Genomic DNA, 17,089 nt, shown 5'->3' on the forward strand with positions numbered 1-17,089 from the left:
CAAAGCTTGGGCCTTTATTGCGGTCCTGGGTTGGAACTTGATGTCGAATTGTTCTAACTCAACTGCCCATTTCAAGATTCGCCCAGAAAAGTTTGCCCTCTCAAACAGAGCTTTTAATGGGAAAGTTGTGAGGACAACTATGGTGTGGGCGTGAAAGTAGTGCGACAACTTCCTTAAAGCCATCATCAAGGCCAATGCCAGTTTTTCCAGTGGCAAATACCTTGTTTCGGCTCCCAGCAATGTCTTGCTGACATAATAGATGGGCAGATGTTGAATTCCTTCCGCATGGACCAACACTGCGCTAATTGCGTGCTGAGAGACTACCAGGTACAGGAAGAGTTCTTCTCCAGGTATTGGGGTGACCAGCAATGGTGGAGAAGACATGTATTCTTTCAAGCTTTCCAGAGCTTGGTCACATTCTTCGTCCCATTCGAACTTGGCTTTTAGTGCATGGAAGAATGGTCGTAGTCTGTCCGATGACCGGCTTATGAACCGATTGAGCGCAGCTGCCATGTTGGTGAGATGCTGCACTTCTTTTACTGAGTTTGGTCTCTCCAAATCCTAGATTGCTTTGATCTGGGAGGGGTCTGTTTCTATACCCCAGTTGGTCACAAGGAAGCCTAGGAATTTGCCAGATCCTACTCCGAATGCACACTTGGACGCATTGAGGCGCAACTTGTGCTTCTTTAGGATCTCAAACATCTCGCCAAGGTCCTTGAGATGGTCATTCTCATCCTTGCTCTTGACCACCATGTCGTCGATGTAAGCTTCCATTGTTCTGCCTAACAATGGTTCAAACATCTTTGTGACCATTCGTTGGAATGTTGCCCCTGCGTTCTTTAGGCCAAAGGGCATGACCTTGTAACAGTATAGTCCTCTTGGAGTTGTAAAAGATGTGACCTCCTGGTTTGGTTAATGCATGGCGATTTGATGGTAGCCTCTGTATGCATCCAGAAAGCTAAGTCGGTTGTGCCCCGCCGTTAGGTCGACCAGTTGATCTATCCGTGGTAGAGGAAAGCTGTCTTTCGGGCATGTCTTGTTGACTGTTTTATAGTCGACATAGACACGCCACTTGCCATTCTTCTTTGGCACCACGACTGTGTTGGAGATCCATCTTGGGTAGTGCATCTCTCTGATTGCTCCTGCCTTCAGCAGGTTTCCTACTTCTTCTGCCACTATCTCGGCATGATGGAGTGCCGATCTACGGGTGCGTTGAATGATTGGTCTGGCGGATAGGTGGACATTGAGTTGGTGACAGATGAAGTTGGGATCAATGCCTGGCATGTCGTATGGTGTCCAGGCAAACACTTCGATATTAGAGGTTAAAAATTCCAAGACCTCTAATCTCTCAGTGCTGGACAACGATGAACCGAGCAAAAAGAACTTATCCGGGTTCTTTTCATTTATTCTTACCTCTACCAAGTCTTCCACTGCTTTTTGATTAGTTGCTTTGCCTACATCTGCGAACAGTTCATTGCTCTCAGGTTCTTCCACCGAATGAACGCATCTTTTGGCAGTGCAGCTGCCATTCACCGTGATAAAGCATTGCTTGGACATAATCTGATCTCTATAGACTTCTTCAATTACACCGGTGTCGTTGGGGAACCGCATTACTTGGTGGTAGGATGACGCCACCGATCGCATGGCATGCAGCCATGTTCTGCCCAAGATGATGTTATAAGTGGAGGGGACCTTTAATACCCAGAACTCCACTTGTTTCGTGACGCTTCATGCCTTGATTGAGAGGATTATTTTGCCAACGGGCCATTCTGGCATGGAGTTGAATCCAATCAAGGGAGATACGGCAGGTGCCAAGTCTTTATCTTGTAACTTCAACTGTTTAAAGGTGTCGTAGTACATTATTTCACATGAACTGCCTTGGTCTATCAAAATCCGCTTGACGTCAAAATCCTTGACTCGGAGAATGACAACCAAGGCATCATTGTGAGGGCAATATATCCTTGCCAAGTCCTTATCCAAAAAAGACATGACGTTCGTGGCCTCTGTCTTCCCCTTCTTGATGGCAGGTTGGGCACGTTGTACCTCTCTTAAGTGCTCAGCCTTTTTGATTGATCCTCTAAGCTCGTATACACGCTCAGGTTCGAAAACTCCACGTATCACATTGATAACGCCTTGAGGTGGGGCGTCGATTGGTATTCCGTTGGGGTTGTTATGGTCCTGGGGGGTTGGTTGGGCCCCTCCTTCAATGTATTTATCTAGGTGACCTACTGCCACCAACTCCTCCAGGTGCTGTCTCAATGGCGTGCAATTTTCAGTGCGGTGCCCCTTTTCTTTGTGGAAGGTGCACCGTGATCTTTCGTCATAGTCCTTCTGAGCTTCCCCAAGCTTAGCTGGCCATCTGACGAAAGGCTCATCCCGTATTTCACTTAGAATTCGGTAGATCGGTTTCTTGAAGACCGTGGTTATGGCAGTGCGGACTCTCAACCATCTTTTATCCTGGTCCTCTTCGTTGTCTCGTCTGCCTCATCTGTTTTTGCTTGGACGGTCTACCGCCTTGACCCTTGCTGAGGCCTTCTTCTCTGGTACTGTGGTCGTGCCAGATTTTGTTTTGACACGTGCGCCATCCTCTTCTACCCTGATGTGCTGATGCACTCTTTCCATCAAGGCTTCCATGGTGAGGGGTGGTGTCATGGTGATCGAGTCCCTTAGTCTGTTCCCGACCGGAAGGCCTCTCTTGTATTGTGCAATGGTGAGATTGGTGGGACAATCCCCAATCTGGTTGAATGTCTTCCAGTAGCGACTATTGTAGGACCTTAATGTCTCTTTTTTGCCCATGTCGATGGAGAGTAGCTAGTTAATCTCCACCGGGGTTTTGGTGTTTGTTCTGAACCTTGTAACAAACGCCTCCGCCAATTGCGCCCAGGAGGCTATGCTGCCTTCTAGAAGTTTTTCAAACCAAGTCAAGCCTAGATCGCCAAGGCTTGACGGGAAGAGGATGCACATTAGAGCCTCATTTCGCCGATATACCGCCATAACCTGGCGGAAGTGGCTTAGGTGAATGTAGGGGTCCGTCTTCCCCTCGTACATAGTGAATTTGGGCTGAAGGAAGCTTGTAGGTAAGGGCGCGTTTTCAATTGCCGGAACGAACGGCGAGGTCTGCAGCCTTGCTACTGCTTTGTCCGTCGGTTCGTAGGCAGGACGTGGTAATGGCATTCTAACCTCGACGCTTCCATGCGATCGAGGAGCCAATCGTTGAAGGGCAGAAACTCTACGAGGGTCGCGCGCCCTGGTGTCCTCCTTCCATCGTGCCTTTTCTTCCAGCATGATCCGCAAATCGGATGATCTTGGCAACTCCGTCTGTTTGGATGATGTTTGGTGAGAGTGTGAGGGTCGGTAGGTACTTCCCTCTGTGTAAGACCTCAATGATCTCGTTCTCTCAGACCTGGAGTAACGAGTTCTGGGGGTTCTAGACTGAGTATCGCCTGTCCTGAGGCTTCTACTCTCTGCTTGTGATGGTGTGGAATGCCTTCCATGGTCTTCTGAGCGGCGAGGGGGCGTCTTGTTTTTGTGCCCCTCTCTTGTCGCCACTCCTTTTTCCTTCATCTGGCGCTTCAAGGTCTCCATGTCCGCCGCCATCTTCCTTATTAATTTGTCTTGCTCCTTCACGCGGTCCTCCAGAACTTGAGGATCAATCCTCCGCCTTTGCCTGTCAAGACATTGTGAACGAGAGTGACGGGGGTTGTTAGTCTGCCTCCCCCTAGTATCCCTCCTGGGGTTATGTCGTTGGGGCTCTAAGTCCGCCATGAGAGGGATAGAAGGTAGTCCTTCACACCTTGCACCCCCATCTGGTGTTTGCCCGTCGATGGCGGACTGTGGTAAATCTTCATTTTGCGCTATTGTTCCTAAAGAGGTAAAGCTTGATCAAGAGGTTTTGTTCTTGTCTGAATTCCCACAGACGACGCCAATTGTACGGGAAAGAAATAAACCTTCTCGTATAATCCTATTGATCAAGTCTGCGCTCCTCCTTACGACGTTGCTTTACTCCCTGAAAACACAAACGTGAGCTAGCCGGCGGGTGTGTGCCGGAAACCCCTCCGATGCCTAAGTCAGAAAAACAGACAAGTAGACAAGAAGCTCTGTAAATTCGAGAATCAAAGTTGTGTTACCTCTCCATAGGTGATGTTTGTGAGCTTTTATAGGTTTTGCGTGGCACAATCCTAGTAGGACTTTTACTCCTCCATGCAGAGTCCTCCTAGGATTCATACTCCTGAAGGACAATGCTTATCCTTCAACCCCCCCTCACTGCTTAAACCAAGTGAGATGGTTCTTCCATGGCCGACCTACCATACGACCGAAGTAATCACGACTATGCTTAGCCGAACCATACCTAGTTCGGTTCTCTGTCCATAGTTTTCAACAAACCACGTATGCCCAAAACCGAACTATCTTTTACCACGGTTTAGACCAACCTTGTTTCACTGTGCCATGACCGGTATAAGTTCAAAGCATCCTTAAATCGGTCTAACTACAAAGCGTCCTTCGACCGGACTAACATCAAGAGTCCCTCAGACCGGTCTACCTTCTGGGCTTGAGACCGGGCTAACTTTAAGCCTCTTTAAGACCGGAGTAACCTTATGACCTCTTTACTCAGCCCTTCGTACTGAGGCCCATAAAGGCCCAACTCGGCCCAATTCGTATATAAATTACCCTCTCAACCTCAAAGTTTGATTTGATTTCAGTTTATACTTTGATGGTATTAGCAAATTGGCAATCCATAGACCAGATAGGGAGAATATGAATTTGACTTCGAAAGTGATTAGTTGCACTTTTTTTCTATTGAGATTTTAAATAAATGATAAGCGTATTTTTTAAGAGCTTGTGACAGTCAAATTAAAACAATGTTTAAAAAACATGATAATCAAAGAGTTGAGAGTAGAATGTACTTTTATAATATGATTGGATATGTATATAAGACTTCTATAATTACTCTATTAATCTCTCCTCCAATCACAACATGCTATGTCGCTATTATGAAGAATTTTTCCTTACTATTGTGAGCATATAACATAAGCTGATCATTCTATAATCCGTGGACCACAGTGACTCGGTGAGGTCAAGAGTGGGCTTTGTTAACCTTTGTTAATTGGCAGACCAATTTGGTATTCTTCTGATCAATTGAGGTCTCCTTTATGGAAAATTTGTTTGATAATCTTGGGACGAATCGATGTAGTGTCTTAATTTGATATTTATAAATTAAATAAGTTAAACTCTATACTTTTTATTGGCTTTTTAACAGAGAATTTGATAATTTGGCCTTGTTTGGTATATACTAAATAAGTTCATATTTTTATCTTTTTTGAACCACATCAATCAATATCTTCTCTCTACTTTTTTACACATCTTTTTATAAAAAAAAAAATACACTTATTTAAAATATCTCAAATCACTCAGAGAGACCACCAAATAATTATTCCTCCTTTATAACCTTTTGAAATGGGCTATTGAGGTTGACCCTCATTATTGGGCCTTCCTGGGCCTTTTCCACTTTCATTGAGCTTGAGCCATACATACATACATATATATATATATATATATATACATACATCAATAGTCTTCTTGCATTTTTCATAGTTGTCAATATAAAATGCAAAAGTAAGAAATGATACCAAAAAAGTGCAACCATAAAATGCGTAGGTCCAAAAATATTATTAAAAATAAAAAATATAATATAAAATTATTTAAATCAAAATTTATAGAGAAACTGAAATCAAATCAAGTGAATCGATTTTTTTGGATTTTTGCCTATCCAACTACTCATAGAAATCTTGAACTACTTATTTTACACTAATATAAAAACAATTTTTGTTTTCAAACTTTTCCTTATTTTTGTTTATAAAACACAAATGATAGAAGAAGAAAAAAAACATAAAAACGAAAACAAGGCCGATGTTATGTTGTAAAATATTGTAAGATTGAACGGATTTAGAAGAAAAAATGCCACTCTTACAAAAAAAAATGTATAGACTTTCACTACAAACTAATATAGCATACAATTATAAAATTTTAAATTTAAAAATAAAACTCAATAAAATAACTTAACATGATAATTTTGTATAATTTTCATTTGCTTCATGCAAAGGAAGAATTTGCAATATTTCAAACGTGGACCATACAAATATTTTCAAAGTTGTTGACTTTGCTAGCGATTTGGGGCTATGCGCTATTCATTTAGAAGACTTTGCTAGGAATTTGGAACCATATGCTATTAATTTTGAAGGTGTTTCTTTTGACAATGTTGTAATCTCTGACACAATAATTTTGAGGAATCATTTTTTTCATTTTTGAAGTAAATTTATGTGATGTTTTTTTTATTAATATTCATTAATTAAAATAATAGAATTCAATACTTGTTTTAAGTTTTTGAAAATAACGTGATAAATATCAAATGATGAAGATATTCAATAATGTGGGATGAAAATGGTCATTTAAAAATTGATTGAATGATTTTTTATAGGATAAATTATAAATACACCCTTGAAGTTTGCTTAAAGCACAGATTGCACCACATAGTTTGAAAAATTATCAATACCTCCTCGTTAGTATTTTTTATTTAACAGAAATAACTAAAAAAATGAAATTCATAATTGTTTTCCTATATAATAATAAAATAATCTAAATTATTAGTTAAAGCATATTTCTAACATCATTAAAAACTGTTAATTGACATGATAATTTATTAATAAAAGGGATGATTTGTAATGAAATTAGAAATTTCAGAGGGTGAAATGTAATTTTCAAAACCATAGGAGGCGATTTATATTTTCATCAAATCTCAGAGGGTGTATTTTTAATTTATTCTTTTTTTTAAAAAAATTACGGAAAATAAAATTCCTAAACTCAAGTGTTTTCAACTTTTTATCAAAATCAATTTGTTTTAAAAAAGTCTTGTTTTCAAAACACTATTCTAACTTAAAATTAAAATTTTCATTTTTAAACAATTGCTCAATTAAAGTAGTGTTTTAATTTTAAGTTTTTTTTTAATATTGTTTTTAATATTGAAGTCAGTGGTCTCAGGCAAAGATTCTTGCAAAACCATCCATTAGTGATTTTATTATCAACAATGATTTAGACCATTAAAAAATGTATTATTAATAGCATTAATGCATTAAAAATGGTAAAAAAAAAAAAACAAGGCATAGAAAGTGGGCAGGACCCACTGACACATCATTAGTACTCCTCTTAGTGATCATTTTTTAATGTTCCCAAGCATTTTTCTTTTATTATAAATAGTAACACAAGTGATGAATCAGCTTCAATTTATAATTTGTTCCAGATTTGTGTTTTAAAAAACACAACTTGAAATTTTTGTTTCGTTTTTATACAACATGGACTACACTTCTTTTGCCAGTCAATGGAAAAGCTAATTTACAACTATAAATAAGTTTAAAATTTTTAATTTATTTGACATATTTTATTTGAAAAAAATTATGAAAAAGGAAAAAAAATCCAAAACTTGGTCATAGTTATAAAATAAAATTTTAATTTTATCAATTTAACATTAATCTTTTTATTTATTTTTAATTTAAACTATTTATTCATGAAAAAATAGTATTTTATTCATTAAACTTAACGTAAATTAATGCACGTGTACCAAAAAACATTTAAAATAGATTGTTTAGTAAAATTTAATAATTAAAATATTTTTTTTATTAATTTATTTAATTAAAATAAATAAATAATTTTGATTTTTTAAATAAATTTTCCATGATATTTTTTTTTTTAAATGAAATGAGATAACGCGTTTTTAGCAAAAATATGCTTGATATGGTTCGTAACCTGTTGACTTTGGTTCACCAATCAAAGAAAAAAGAAAAAATACACACCTAATAACTCATCACTACAGGTAGGTTTATTAATTATTTCACCAGAACTAGTCAAAAGTAGAAATGGTCCAACCAAAATAAATAAACAACCAATAAACTCACACGCCTGTCAAACAAAACAATCACAGTACCACATGTCGAGCTTTTAAAATTTAACAGTCCAGATCTAATTTAAAATTTAACAGTCCAGATCTAATTAAGTGAAGTAGGAGCAACCATTCAGAGACAAATCACCTTACCAATATTTTCTCTTTCAAAATTTTCCGAGAAAATTCTTCATTCGATATTTTCTCACTTGCTCGCCTCCCTTTCTTCTCTCTTCAGATGAGACTTTACCGATGTCACTGAGAAGATCATTTCTCTCGCGAAGGATCAACAGTCGGTCCTTCTCGCTATCAAAATCGTTGAAAGAATTAAAAACCCTAGACATTGCAACACAGATTGAAGCGAAACCGAGTAGTAATTGTGATGAGGCTGAAGTGGAAGGTCCAGATCGAGGCTCGCATGAAGGATGTTGGGCGAGTATGTTGCCGGAGCTACTCGGTGAGATTATGCAGAGAGTTGAAGCAAGCGAAGATCGGTGGCCGATCCGCCAAAGCGTTGTCTCTTGCGCTTGTGTGTGCAAGAGTTGGAGAGACATCACTCAAGGAATCGTTAGGTCTCCGCTTCAAAGTGGCAAGATCACCTTTCCTTCTTCCCTCAAACAGGTCTGGATTTATTTGGAATTCTTTGATTCTTTTTTTGGGTGATTTGCGTAATTAGATTGTTGGACCTTTTTTTTTTTTGTAATTTTTGCAATTAATGGCTTGTTGAATCTTGTGAAATTACGGTTTTTGTGATCTTCTCTGTTATCCAAGCTTAGACACGGTAGTTGATTGTACAATTTCTGCGTTTGTGATCTTTTGTCTGAAGAGTTTACATTTACGTATCTGATTCAATCAACATTTCATTTTTTTTTTTTTTTGTTAAAAAAATTCTTGGGCAAATTACATATACCCCTCGAGGTTTGGCTAAATTACAAATACCCATGAGGTTTGAGAAATTACAAATTCCCCCTGAATGCTATATTTGCATAACAAATTAGGGGGTAATTTGTTATGAAATTTAAACCTCAGGAGTCAAATTGTTATGAAAATACAAACCTCAGGGGGCGGGATGTAATTTCTGAAACCTCAGGGGTATCTGTAATTTAGCCAAACCTCAAGGGAGATATATGTAATTTGCCCAAAATTCTTCAACATGGGAATTAGCACAAAATTGAAACTTTGAATCTTCTAATGTAGCTATATATATATGGTTAGTGGCATAAAAATTAAACCATATATGTGAAAAATTGGAGTGGAGTGGTTAGTGGCATCTAAGCATGCGAAACAATTTGATCCGGGTCTTCAAAATAGTTATGCCTCGGTTACATAGGCATCGTTTTGTTCTAATTTTTTTTTTCCTAATAAAAATCTGTTGAGTGACCATTGCGTTAAATTCAATCACAATAATGCTATGCTTACAGTTATATACCATTTTAGCGTACTGAATCCAATATTAGTGTATATCTCTAATGTAATGTTGACAATTAGACCGACACACCATATGGTAAGGGAAGATTGTAGAAATAGATGTTCATTCTAGAATTACTTGTTCGATTAAATTCCTTCAATGTGATTAGTGTGGGAAACCTATGAAACATTATGTTTTTCGTAGCAAATGATTAAGTGCAAGAACTTCCCTTGTTTCCCCCATTATATTTTTTGGGTTTTTGCTTTCATGTGGTTGCTTTGTGGTTGACACTGTAACCCTTCAAGTAGATTATGGAATTTCATTGAGTGGTTGTTTCTTGGTAGTTCATTTGACATCTTAAATTCTTGGATGGACATATTGACTATCATCATTATGGTTGGCGGATGGAGAAGTTCTTAGCTTTGCAATGGTTGATGGTCTAACTATCTTCTTTTTTTTTTTTGGCAGCCGGGTCCCCGTGATTCTCCTCTTCAGTGTCTCATAAGACGGAACAAGAAGAAAAACACTTTTTACCTTTATCTTGGTCTTACCCCATGTAAGTAGATATATGTAAATGTTTAGATCTCCAGCAGAGCTACTCAATTAGATTAAAGTGATTCCATTACCAGAAGTTCAAATTTTACTTGTTTGTAGTTGAATTAGTTGACCTGGATAAGAACTCAATTTATAACTTATCAAGACTAGTAAGGTGCATTTATCACTTTTTCAATCCTCAATGTTAATTCTAAGATGGTGTCAGTTATTTGCTTAGTCAAGTGTCTGAAATTACAAACATATGCAAGAATTCATTTATTTAAAATTCTAAGAAGGTTTATATATATATATATATATATAAAAGGGTCTTAAATAAGACTTGGTTGTCAATTCAAAAATCTAAGCTGTTGATTTGGCTGGTTTCATCACATTCAAAAACTATTTTACAAATCCTAATTCCTTCTTGTCTGCAGTTGGAGGCAAGACATTAAAGAGTTGGCTGTGAATATTGTGTGGCGGATGATTTTTCATATTATAAACTAGGATATAGTGGGATTTGTTAAAAAATTGTGTTGTATGAAATATTAAACTTCTTTACAAGATTTGATCTACCAATTATTTTAAATTTCACAAGTCATGGAGTGCATTTTCTTTGAACTGCACCAAAATTAGAAAATATGATACCTGTTTGTGGTAAGTATGGGATGGGTTAGTGGACAATTTTGGCGCTTGAAACCAACCATCTCATTCAATAATCAAATGTGAGTTAATCAGTGCACAAGTTCTGAGCAGTATCATCCAAGTTCAAAACTAGCCATTTGAAAGTTGCTGTGCATGGCCTTTGTGTTGGCAAAATTTGTGAAGGTTTCAAATGGAATTAATGGCCTTCGATAATGTTGATAGGTTGCCTTTCAATTTTCATTAAGGCATATACTCCAAGGTGCAGTTGATAATGCAAAAAGCTAATTTTACCAATATATGTGTGTGTGCTCTGGAGTCTAAAAAAAATTGGGTTTAGGATATCAGGTTCTTTGGCCAGCTGAAGGTCCGTCATGATTTATTTGACATATGTATTGCAGTGGTTCTCCTTTTTTTATTTTATTTTTCTCCTGATGTCTTCAATGATTTGAAACCTTGAAGTATTGTGTATTTTTGGCAGCATTGACAGACAAGGGAAAGTTTCTCCTAGCAGCACGAAGGTGTAGAAATGGTGCTCATACTGAGTACATTATATCACTTGATGCAGACGACATATCCCAAGGAAGTAATGCCTATGTTGGAAAATTAAGGTAAGGCATTCCTACAGAAAAATGTAATATAGAAATAATTTTTTTTTTTCCCCCCTTTTTTGTTATGGTGAGCTATTGTGTATTATTGTGCTTTCTTTTGTTTGAATACGGCTAATCTTATTCGCGGTTTGAGTCATAAAACCTTTATATAGAATTCCATCACGTAATTTCATAGCAGATGCCAACTGTTTTGAATTTTTTTTCAGGCCTAGTGACTAGTTCAAAGAATTTTTATCTTTAAATGTATGAATGGTTGGAGGTGAGTAGGACAATTTAGGGAGCCTTCTAAGTAGCATATGGTAACACACATACGAGGTGCAGGACTGCCGGAGGTGGATGGAGTGAGAGCTAGGTGGCCTTAGGGGAGAGAGGAAGACTGGGGAGATTGCTTGGAGGATGGTGGTCACTGTAATATAGAAACCAAACCATGGGCCAGCTCATCACACGTGCTAGGGGCTGTTGGTAGAGGGACAGCTGGGTGGCTTTTCCTGGTCTGACACTGTTAGTGGAATGTTCTATACTAATATTGGAGCCGGTATCTTCTAAGGGCCTGAATTGCAGAGATAATAATGGGGAATACTACTCAGGTATGGAGAGGTATGAAACACACCATGTGCCTTTGTCTTAGGTTATATGGTTGGCCAATGTGCAAATCCCTCAAAGTTATGCAAGACAAGCACATTAACAAACCCTCAAGTGTAAAAGTCAAGCCTTATGACTTCATAGTCCCCATGCACAGGGCATTGGGTAGCTCTTGAACATCCCATAATCGCAGCACCAACCTTGAGGTTTAGATTGTCATTGGAGATGAGGGATTATGAGGCATAGGACAGACATGGTAGGGTGGAGAGCCACTGCATGAGCTGAGGGGAGCAAATGTGTGCTCACAAGGAGAGAGAAAGAGACGCGCTTGAATAGAGGTCTTCCCCTGTTGAGCCAAGGGGGTCAAGCTCGTCATAACGAGCAGAGGTTGCTCAAGCAAATTTTCACTCTACTGAAGCAGGGGGGGTTGAGCATGTGACAGCCCTCAGTCAATCTGAGCGGAAAGGTGCCACTTGATCAGGGTCTGACCTGACCAAGCCAAGGAGGATAGCTGGAGTGCCTCAGGAGTCAGTGACTGCCTAACCTGAGACAGGAACTGTGTGTGTTAGTCTGGGCTGACATAACTACATTCTGGAAGGGAACAATAATGACACTTGTTATATGAGAATCCATGTGTCACTTCAAGAGACCCAAGCACGCGGGGGAGATGAAGTGAGTGTGGACATGGTCATGCCACATGGCCAATGGACTCATGTACCTACAAAACGAAATTTAAGAATTTTGTAAAAATCCTTATTTGAAGTCCATTTAGTGGTTTGCTGCTTCTACCTGACACTGCTGACATAAATTCATAATTTCTACACAATATTTTGGCATAGGTTAGTCTTACCTGATGATATCCTCTGCTGAAGCACATTTGGGCAGACAATTTCCATATCTATGCTGATAGAATCACCCATCCGGCAGAAATGAAACAACAATATGGATGTTCAATATTCCCTCCATAATTGATGAAGGATTTCTCTGTATTTCTATTTGCATTGCAATGGCCTCTCCTTTTTTTTGTGTTTTTTTTCTTTCTTCCCCCCCTGCTGTTTCCACTAATTTGTTCAGATAAAATCCTGTTCTTTGCAGTTCGGATTTCCTTGGCACCAACTTCACAATCTACGATAGCCAGCCCCCACACAGTGGTGCGAAGCCGTCAAGTAGCCGATCTAGCCGTCGTTTCGCAAGCAAGCAAATAAGTCCCCAGGTTTCAGCAGGCAATTTTGAAGTCGGGCAGATCTCCTACAAGTTCAACCTCTTGAAGTCGAGAGGCCCAAGGAGGATGATATGTGCCCTTCAATGCCCATCAAGCCCATTGTCGGCCGACGCCATCAAACACGAGGACAACTCTAAGATGAAAGATTCAGAGTTGGCTCTCTCTGGACACACGGTATTGAGGAACAAAGCTCCGAGATGGCACGAGCACTTGCAGTGCTGGTGCTTGAATTTCCACGGTCGTGTGACGGTTGCGTCTGTTAAAAACTTTCAATTGGTCGCGACAATAGATCAGAGCCAGCCAGGAGGGAAAGGGGATGAGGAAACAGTTCTCCTCCAGTTTGGGAAAGTAGGAGACGATACTTTCACAATGGATTATAGGCAGCCCTTGTCAGCATTCCAGGCATTCGCCATTTGCCTCACCAGCTTTGGTACGAAACTGGCTTGTGAGTAATATATATTTTCTTTCCTTTGAGCTGTGTGTATCGAAGAAGCCGGTGCACCACAATGTTCTAATTTAAGTTTCTCGTTTGCCATTTCTTTAACGTTGTGTTTGGTTAAGGGATTTAGAGAGGAATTTGAAAAAGGAAAGGGAAAAGATATGTGAAATTAGGTGAAATATAAGTATATTTTATTCATATTTCACCTATCTTTTTTATTTCTCTTTTCAAATCTCTCATTAAATCCTTTAACCAAACACAGCATAAACGATATCCCTGGACAGCTTAAGCATATGATATGATGTGTACATGTTGGTATTATTGTATGTATGATATTTGATGTGACTTTTGAGTTCATTAGCAAACAACATTCGAGCAAGTATGGTGGAACTAGTGGTTATGAAATTAATGAAATCCAATGTTGTTGTCAGTGTGTGCAATGCTTATTGTTCTAAGTTTTAAGATAACATACTGTGGAATATTTTTTAACTCATGTCTAGTTAAGGGTTGTTTTGGGAAGATGTTTTGGGAAAATGGTCAAAAGTTGATTTTTAAATTTTTTTAAAAAAACATGTAAAAGTGTGAGAGATTATGCAATTTAAAATGGTTTTTAATTATTTTTTTCAAAATAGTCCTAAATAGGTGATAATATGACTTATTTTTTGACTTTTTATATATTAGAATAACACGTATAAAAAAAAATCAACTTTAAAATAAGTTGATAAATAGTTTTGGAGCTGCTAGGTAGCTTGAAAACTGATTGGCCCGAATGGCTCGATTTTCCCAAATGACCACGTTTTGACTTTTTTTTCTTTCCCTCTTGCTTCCTCTTCTTCCTTCCACTGGGCAATCTAAAAAACTAAGAAGTAGAAGAAGAGCCCCAAAAATATCAAACAGTAGCAAAATCTGAAAAAAACTCAAAATCAAAATCTAAAATCAAAACCAATTGGTTTTTTCCCCCCCTCTTTGCTTCCTCTTCTTCCTTTCCCTTGGGCAATCTGAAAAATTAGAGGAAGAAGAAGAAGAAGAGCCCAAAAAAATCAAACCCAAAATCTAAATTTAAATCTAAAATCAAAACCAATTTCAACAGAAAAATCAGCCGAACAAAAAAAGAAAGAAGAAGAAAAATAGCACTAATTTCAGCAAAAAAAACAGCCCAATTTCAGCACAAAAACAGCCCCAATTTCATCACCAAAAAGCGCCAATTTCAGCATCAAAACAACACCAAAACAGCAGCAAAACAGTAGCAATTTGGCAAAAACAAGACCAAAACAACAACTTCTTCTTCTCCTCTCCTCCTTCTCTTTCTCTCTTCCTCTATTTTGTCTCTTCCTCCGCTATTTCTCTCTCTCTCTCTCTGTTTTGGTTCAACTTTTGAGTGGAAGGGATTAAAGGAAAAGAAAAAAAAGTCAAAACGTGGTCGTTTCGGAAAACCGAATGGCCCTCCTCTATTTTGTCTCTTCCTCCACTATTTCTCTCTCTCTCTCTGTTTTGGTTCAACTTTTTAGTGGAAGGGATTAAAGGAAAAGAAAAAAAAGTCAAAACATGATCGTTTCGGAAAATCAAGCCATCCGGGGCAATGACTTTCGAGCTACAACACATTTTTCAAACAGTTTATTTGGATATCTGCAAAAAGGGCCAACTGTTATGACTGTGTTGTAATCACTTTGACAAGACTATTTCAATCTTAGCCTAGTAGGGGATCTTGTTGACATTTTACTTTGTCAGGAAACTAGAATATTTTGATGTTTTAAGTTGTATTTGTTAGTAGTACGAAACAAGCCACATATAAATCCAATCGGAAAAAACAAATTAGTAGTATTCTTCTAAAATAATTAGAAGTTTGTAGTCAATCTTAAAGTCAATTTTTTTTTTTTTTATAATTATAAATCTCTAATTATTTTTAGAGGATACTACTGATTGGTAAATTTTCCTAAATTCAATTCCTGTTGCTACTGCTGGCGGTGGTCTTGGTGGTTGGTTTTGTGCAAGGTCAAAGAATGGAAATGTTTGGACCCCTTATTTGGGAGGTTTCATTATCCCCAATTTGATTTTAGCTCTTGATGTGTATGTAGGGTCTACTTATATATGTGTGTGCCCCATACTATGAATGGTTGGGATGAAAATGAGGGTTATGGACAGTGGCGGAGCCATAGCTGGGTGAGGGGGGTCACGTGCCCTCCTCAGTTTTGATATATATATATATATATATATTTTCTTTTTTTTGGTTGTTGTTGTTGCATTGTTCACACACAATATGTAGTTTATTTAGTACTCTTGGAGCGTCATATGATGTTATTTATGTGATGGTCTAAATCAATAATATAGTGTCAAATTTTATGAATGAAACTTAGTAACTCATTATTGTTAGGTAATTGGAAGATAATAAGTGAATCACTTAGTGTGAGTTGTGATTTTTTATATCCAAAACACCACGTCATCAACGCCACATAATATTCTAGGATTATCTAATAATTTTTATTCAAAACAAATTTTTATAGTCAATACTATTTCTCTAATATTTTTCTATCAAATAAAAATTATAGAAATTTTATAATGATTTGTGCTGTAAATGATTTACTTCTATTTTCTAAAATTAAGAATTTTAATTTGTAATTTTTTGTGCTAAAATTGCATACTTACATTACTATTGTATTTGAGTTATTTCACGTTATTATAGAATTTTGATTAGTTGTTATTAATAATAAATAATTAAATTTTTATGCTTAAATTTAGCTCATAAAATTATTATTATTTTATTGTTGATCACCAAAAAAAATTTGAATTACAAAGTGTCCCCTCTACCTTAATTTTTTGGCTCTGCCACTAGTTATGGGAGTCATATTTCACTACAAGAAAAAACACTTTTAGCGACTAAAATTTAGTTGTCAAAAGTGAATTTTTAGTCGCCAAAAGTCGGGTTTTAAGTTTCTCCGACTAAATTTTTTAGTCGCCGGCTTGGTTGCTGGAAAACTGTTGTGAAAGGTATTGGCGACTAACAAACTTTTAGTCGCCCAAAAACCAAATCTGTAGCGACTAAAATTTTCGTTGCCAAAGCTCATTTATATTTTTTAAATTATATATTTGGCGACTAAATTTTTAGTCGCCAATAGTGAATTATTTTTTTTTTAATTTATACATTTGCCGACTATTTTTTTCGTCGCCAATACTGAAACTTTTGGCGACCACCCGTTTTAGTCGCCAAAAGCTTATTTCAGAAGAAAAAAGAAATTACCCTCTGCTCTTCCCAAGTTTCGAACCCTCCTCAGTTTTGATATATATATATATATATGTTTTTTGGTTGTTGTTGTTGCATTGTTCACACACAATATGTAATTTATTTAGTACTCTTGGAGCGTCATACGATGTTATTTATGTGATAGACTAAATTAATAATATAGTGTCAAATTTTATTAATAGAACTTAGTAACTCATTATTGGTAGGTAATTTGAAAATAATAGGTGAATCACTTAGTGTGAGTTGTGATTTTTTATATCCAAAACACCACGTCATCAACGCCACATAATATTCTGCGATTATCTAATAATTTTTATTCAAAACAAATTTTTGTAGTCAATACTATTTCTCTAATATTTTTCTATCAAATAAAAATTATAGAAATTTTATAATGATTTGTGCTGTAAATGATTTGCTTCTATTTTCTAAAATTAAGAATTTTAATTTGTAATTTTTTGTGCTAAAATTGCATACTTACATTACTAT

At 37.2% G+C, this 17,089-nt stretch overlaps 1 protein-coding gene across 1 annotated transcript; it reads left to right on the forward strand.

The window, feature by feature from the left end:
* The first annotated feature begins 7,934 nt into the window (after positions 1–7,934).
* Positions 7,935–13,795, forward strand: LOC114260546 (tubby-like F-box protein 7). Its single transcript, XM_028200693.2, has 4 exons — positions 7,935–8,551; positions 9,807–9,894; positions 10,993–11,122; positions 12,800–13,795. The coding sequence occupies exons 1-4, from the start codon at positions 8,183–8,185 to the stop codon at positions 13,377–13,379; spliced, it is 1,167 nt and encodes a 388-aa protein (XP_028056494.1). The 5' UTR covers positions 7,935–8,182; the 3' UTR covers positions 13,380–13,795.
* The last annotated feature ends 3,294 nt before the right edge of the window (positions 13,796–17,089 follow it).

This window comes from Camellia sinensis, chromosome 7 (assembly GCF_055761805.1).
Source record: "Camellia sinensis isolate YWXY chromosome 7, ASM5576180v1, whole genome shotgun sequence".
Lineage (NCBI taxonomy): Eukaryota > Viridiplantae > Streptophyta > Magnoliopsida > Ericales > Theaceae > Camellia > Camellia sinensis.

Coding starts and splice junctions, on each gene's coding strand:
- LOC114260546 (XM_028200693.2), top strand. CDS start 8,183: ATGTCACTGAGAAGATCATTTCTCTCGCGAAGGATCAACAGTCGGTCC. Junction 8,552..9,806: donor TTCCTTCTTCCCTCAAACAG/GTCTGGATTTAT, acceptor TTTTTTTGGCAG/CCGGGTCCCCGTGATTCTCC. Junction 11,123..12,799: donor GCCTATGTTGGAAAATTAAG/GTAAGGCATTCC, acceptor TGTTCTTTGCAG/TTCGGATTTCCTTGGCACCA.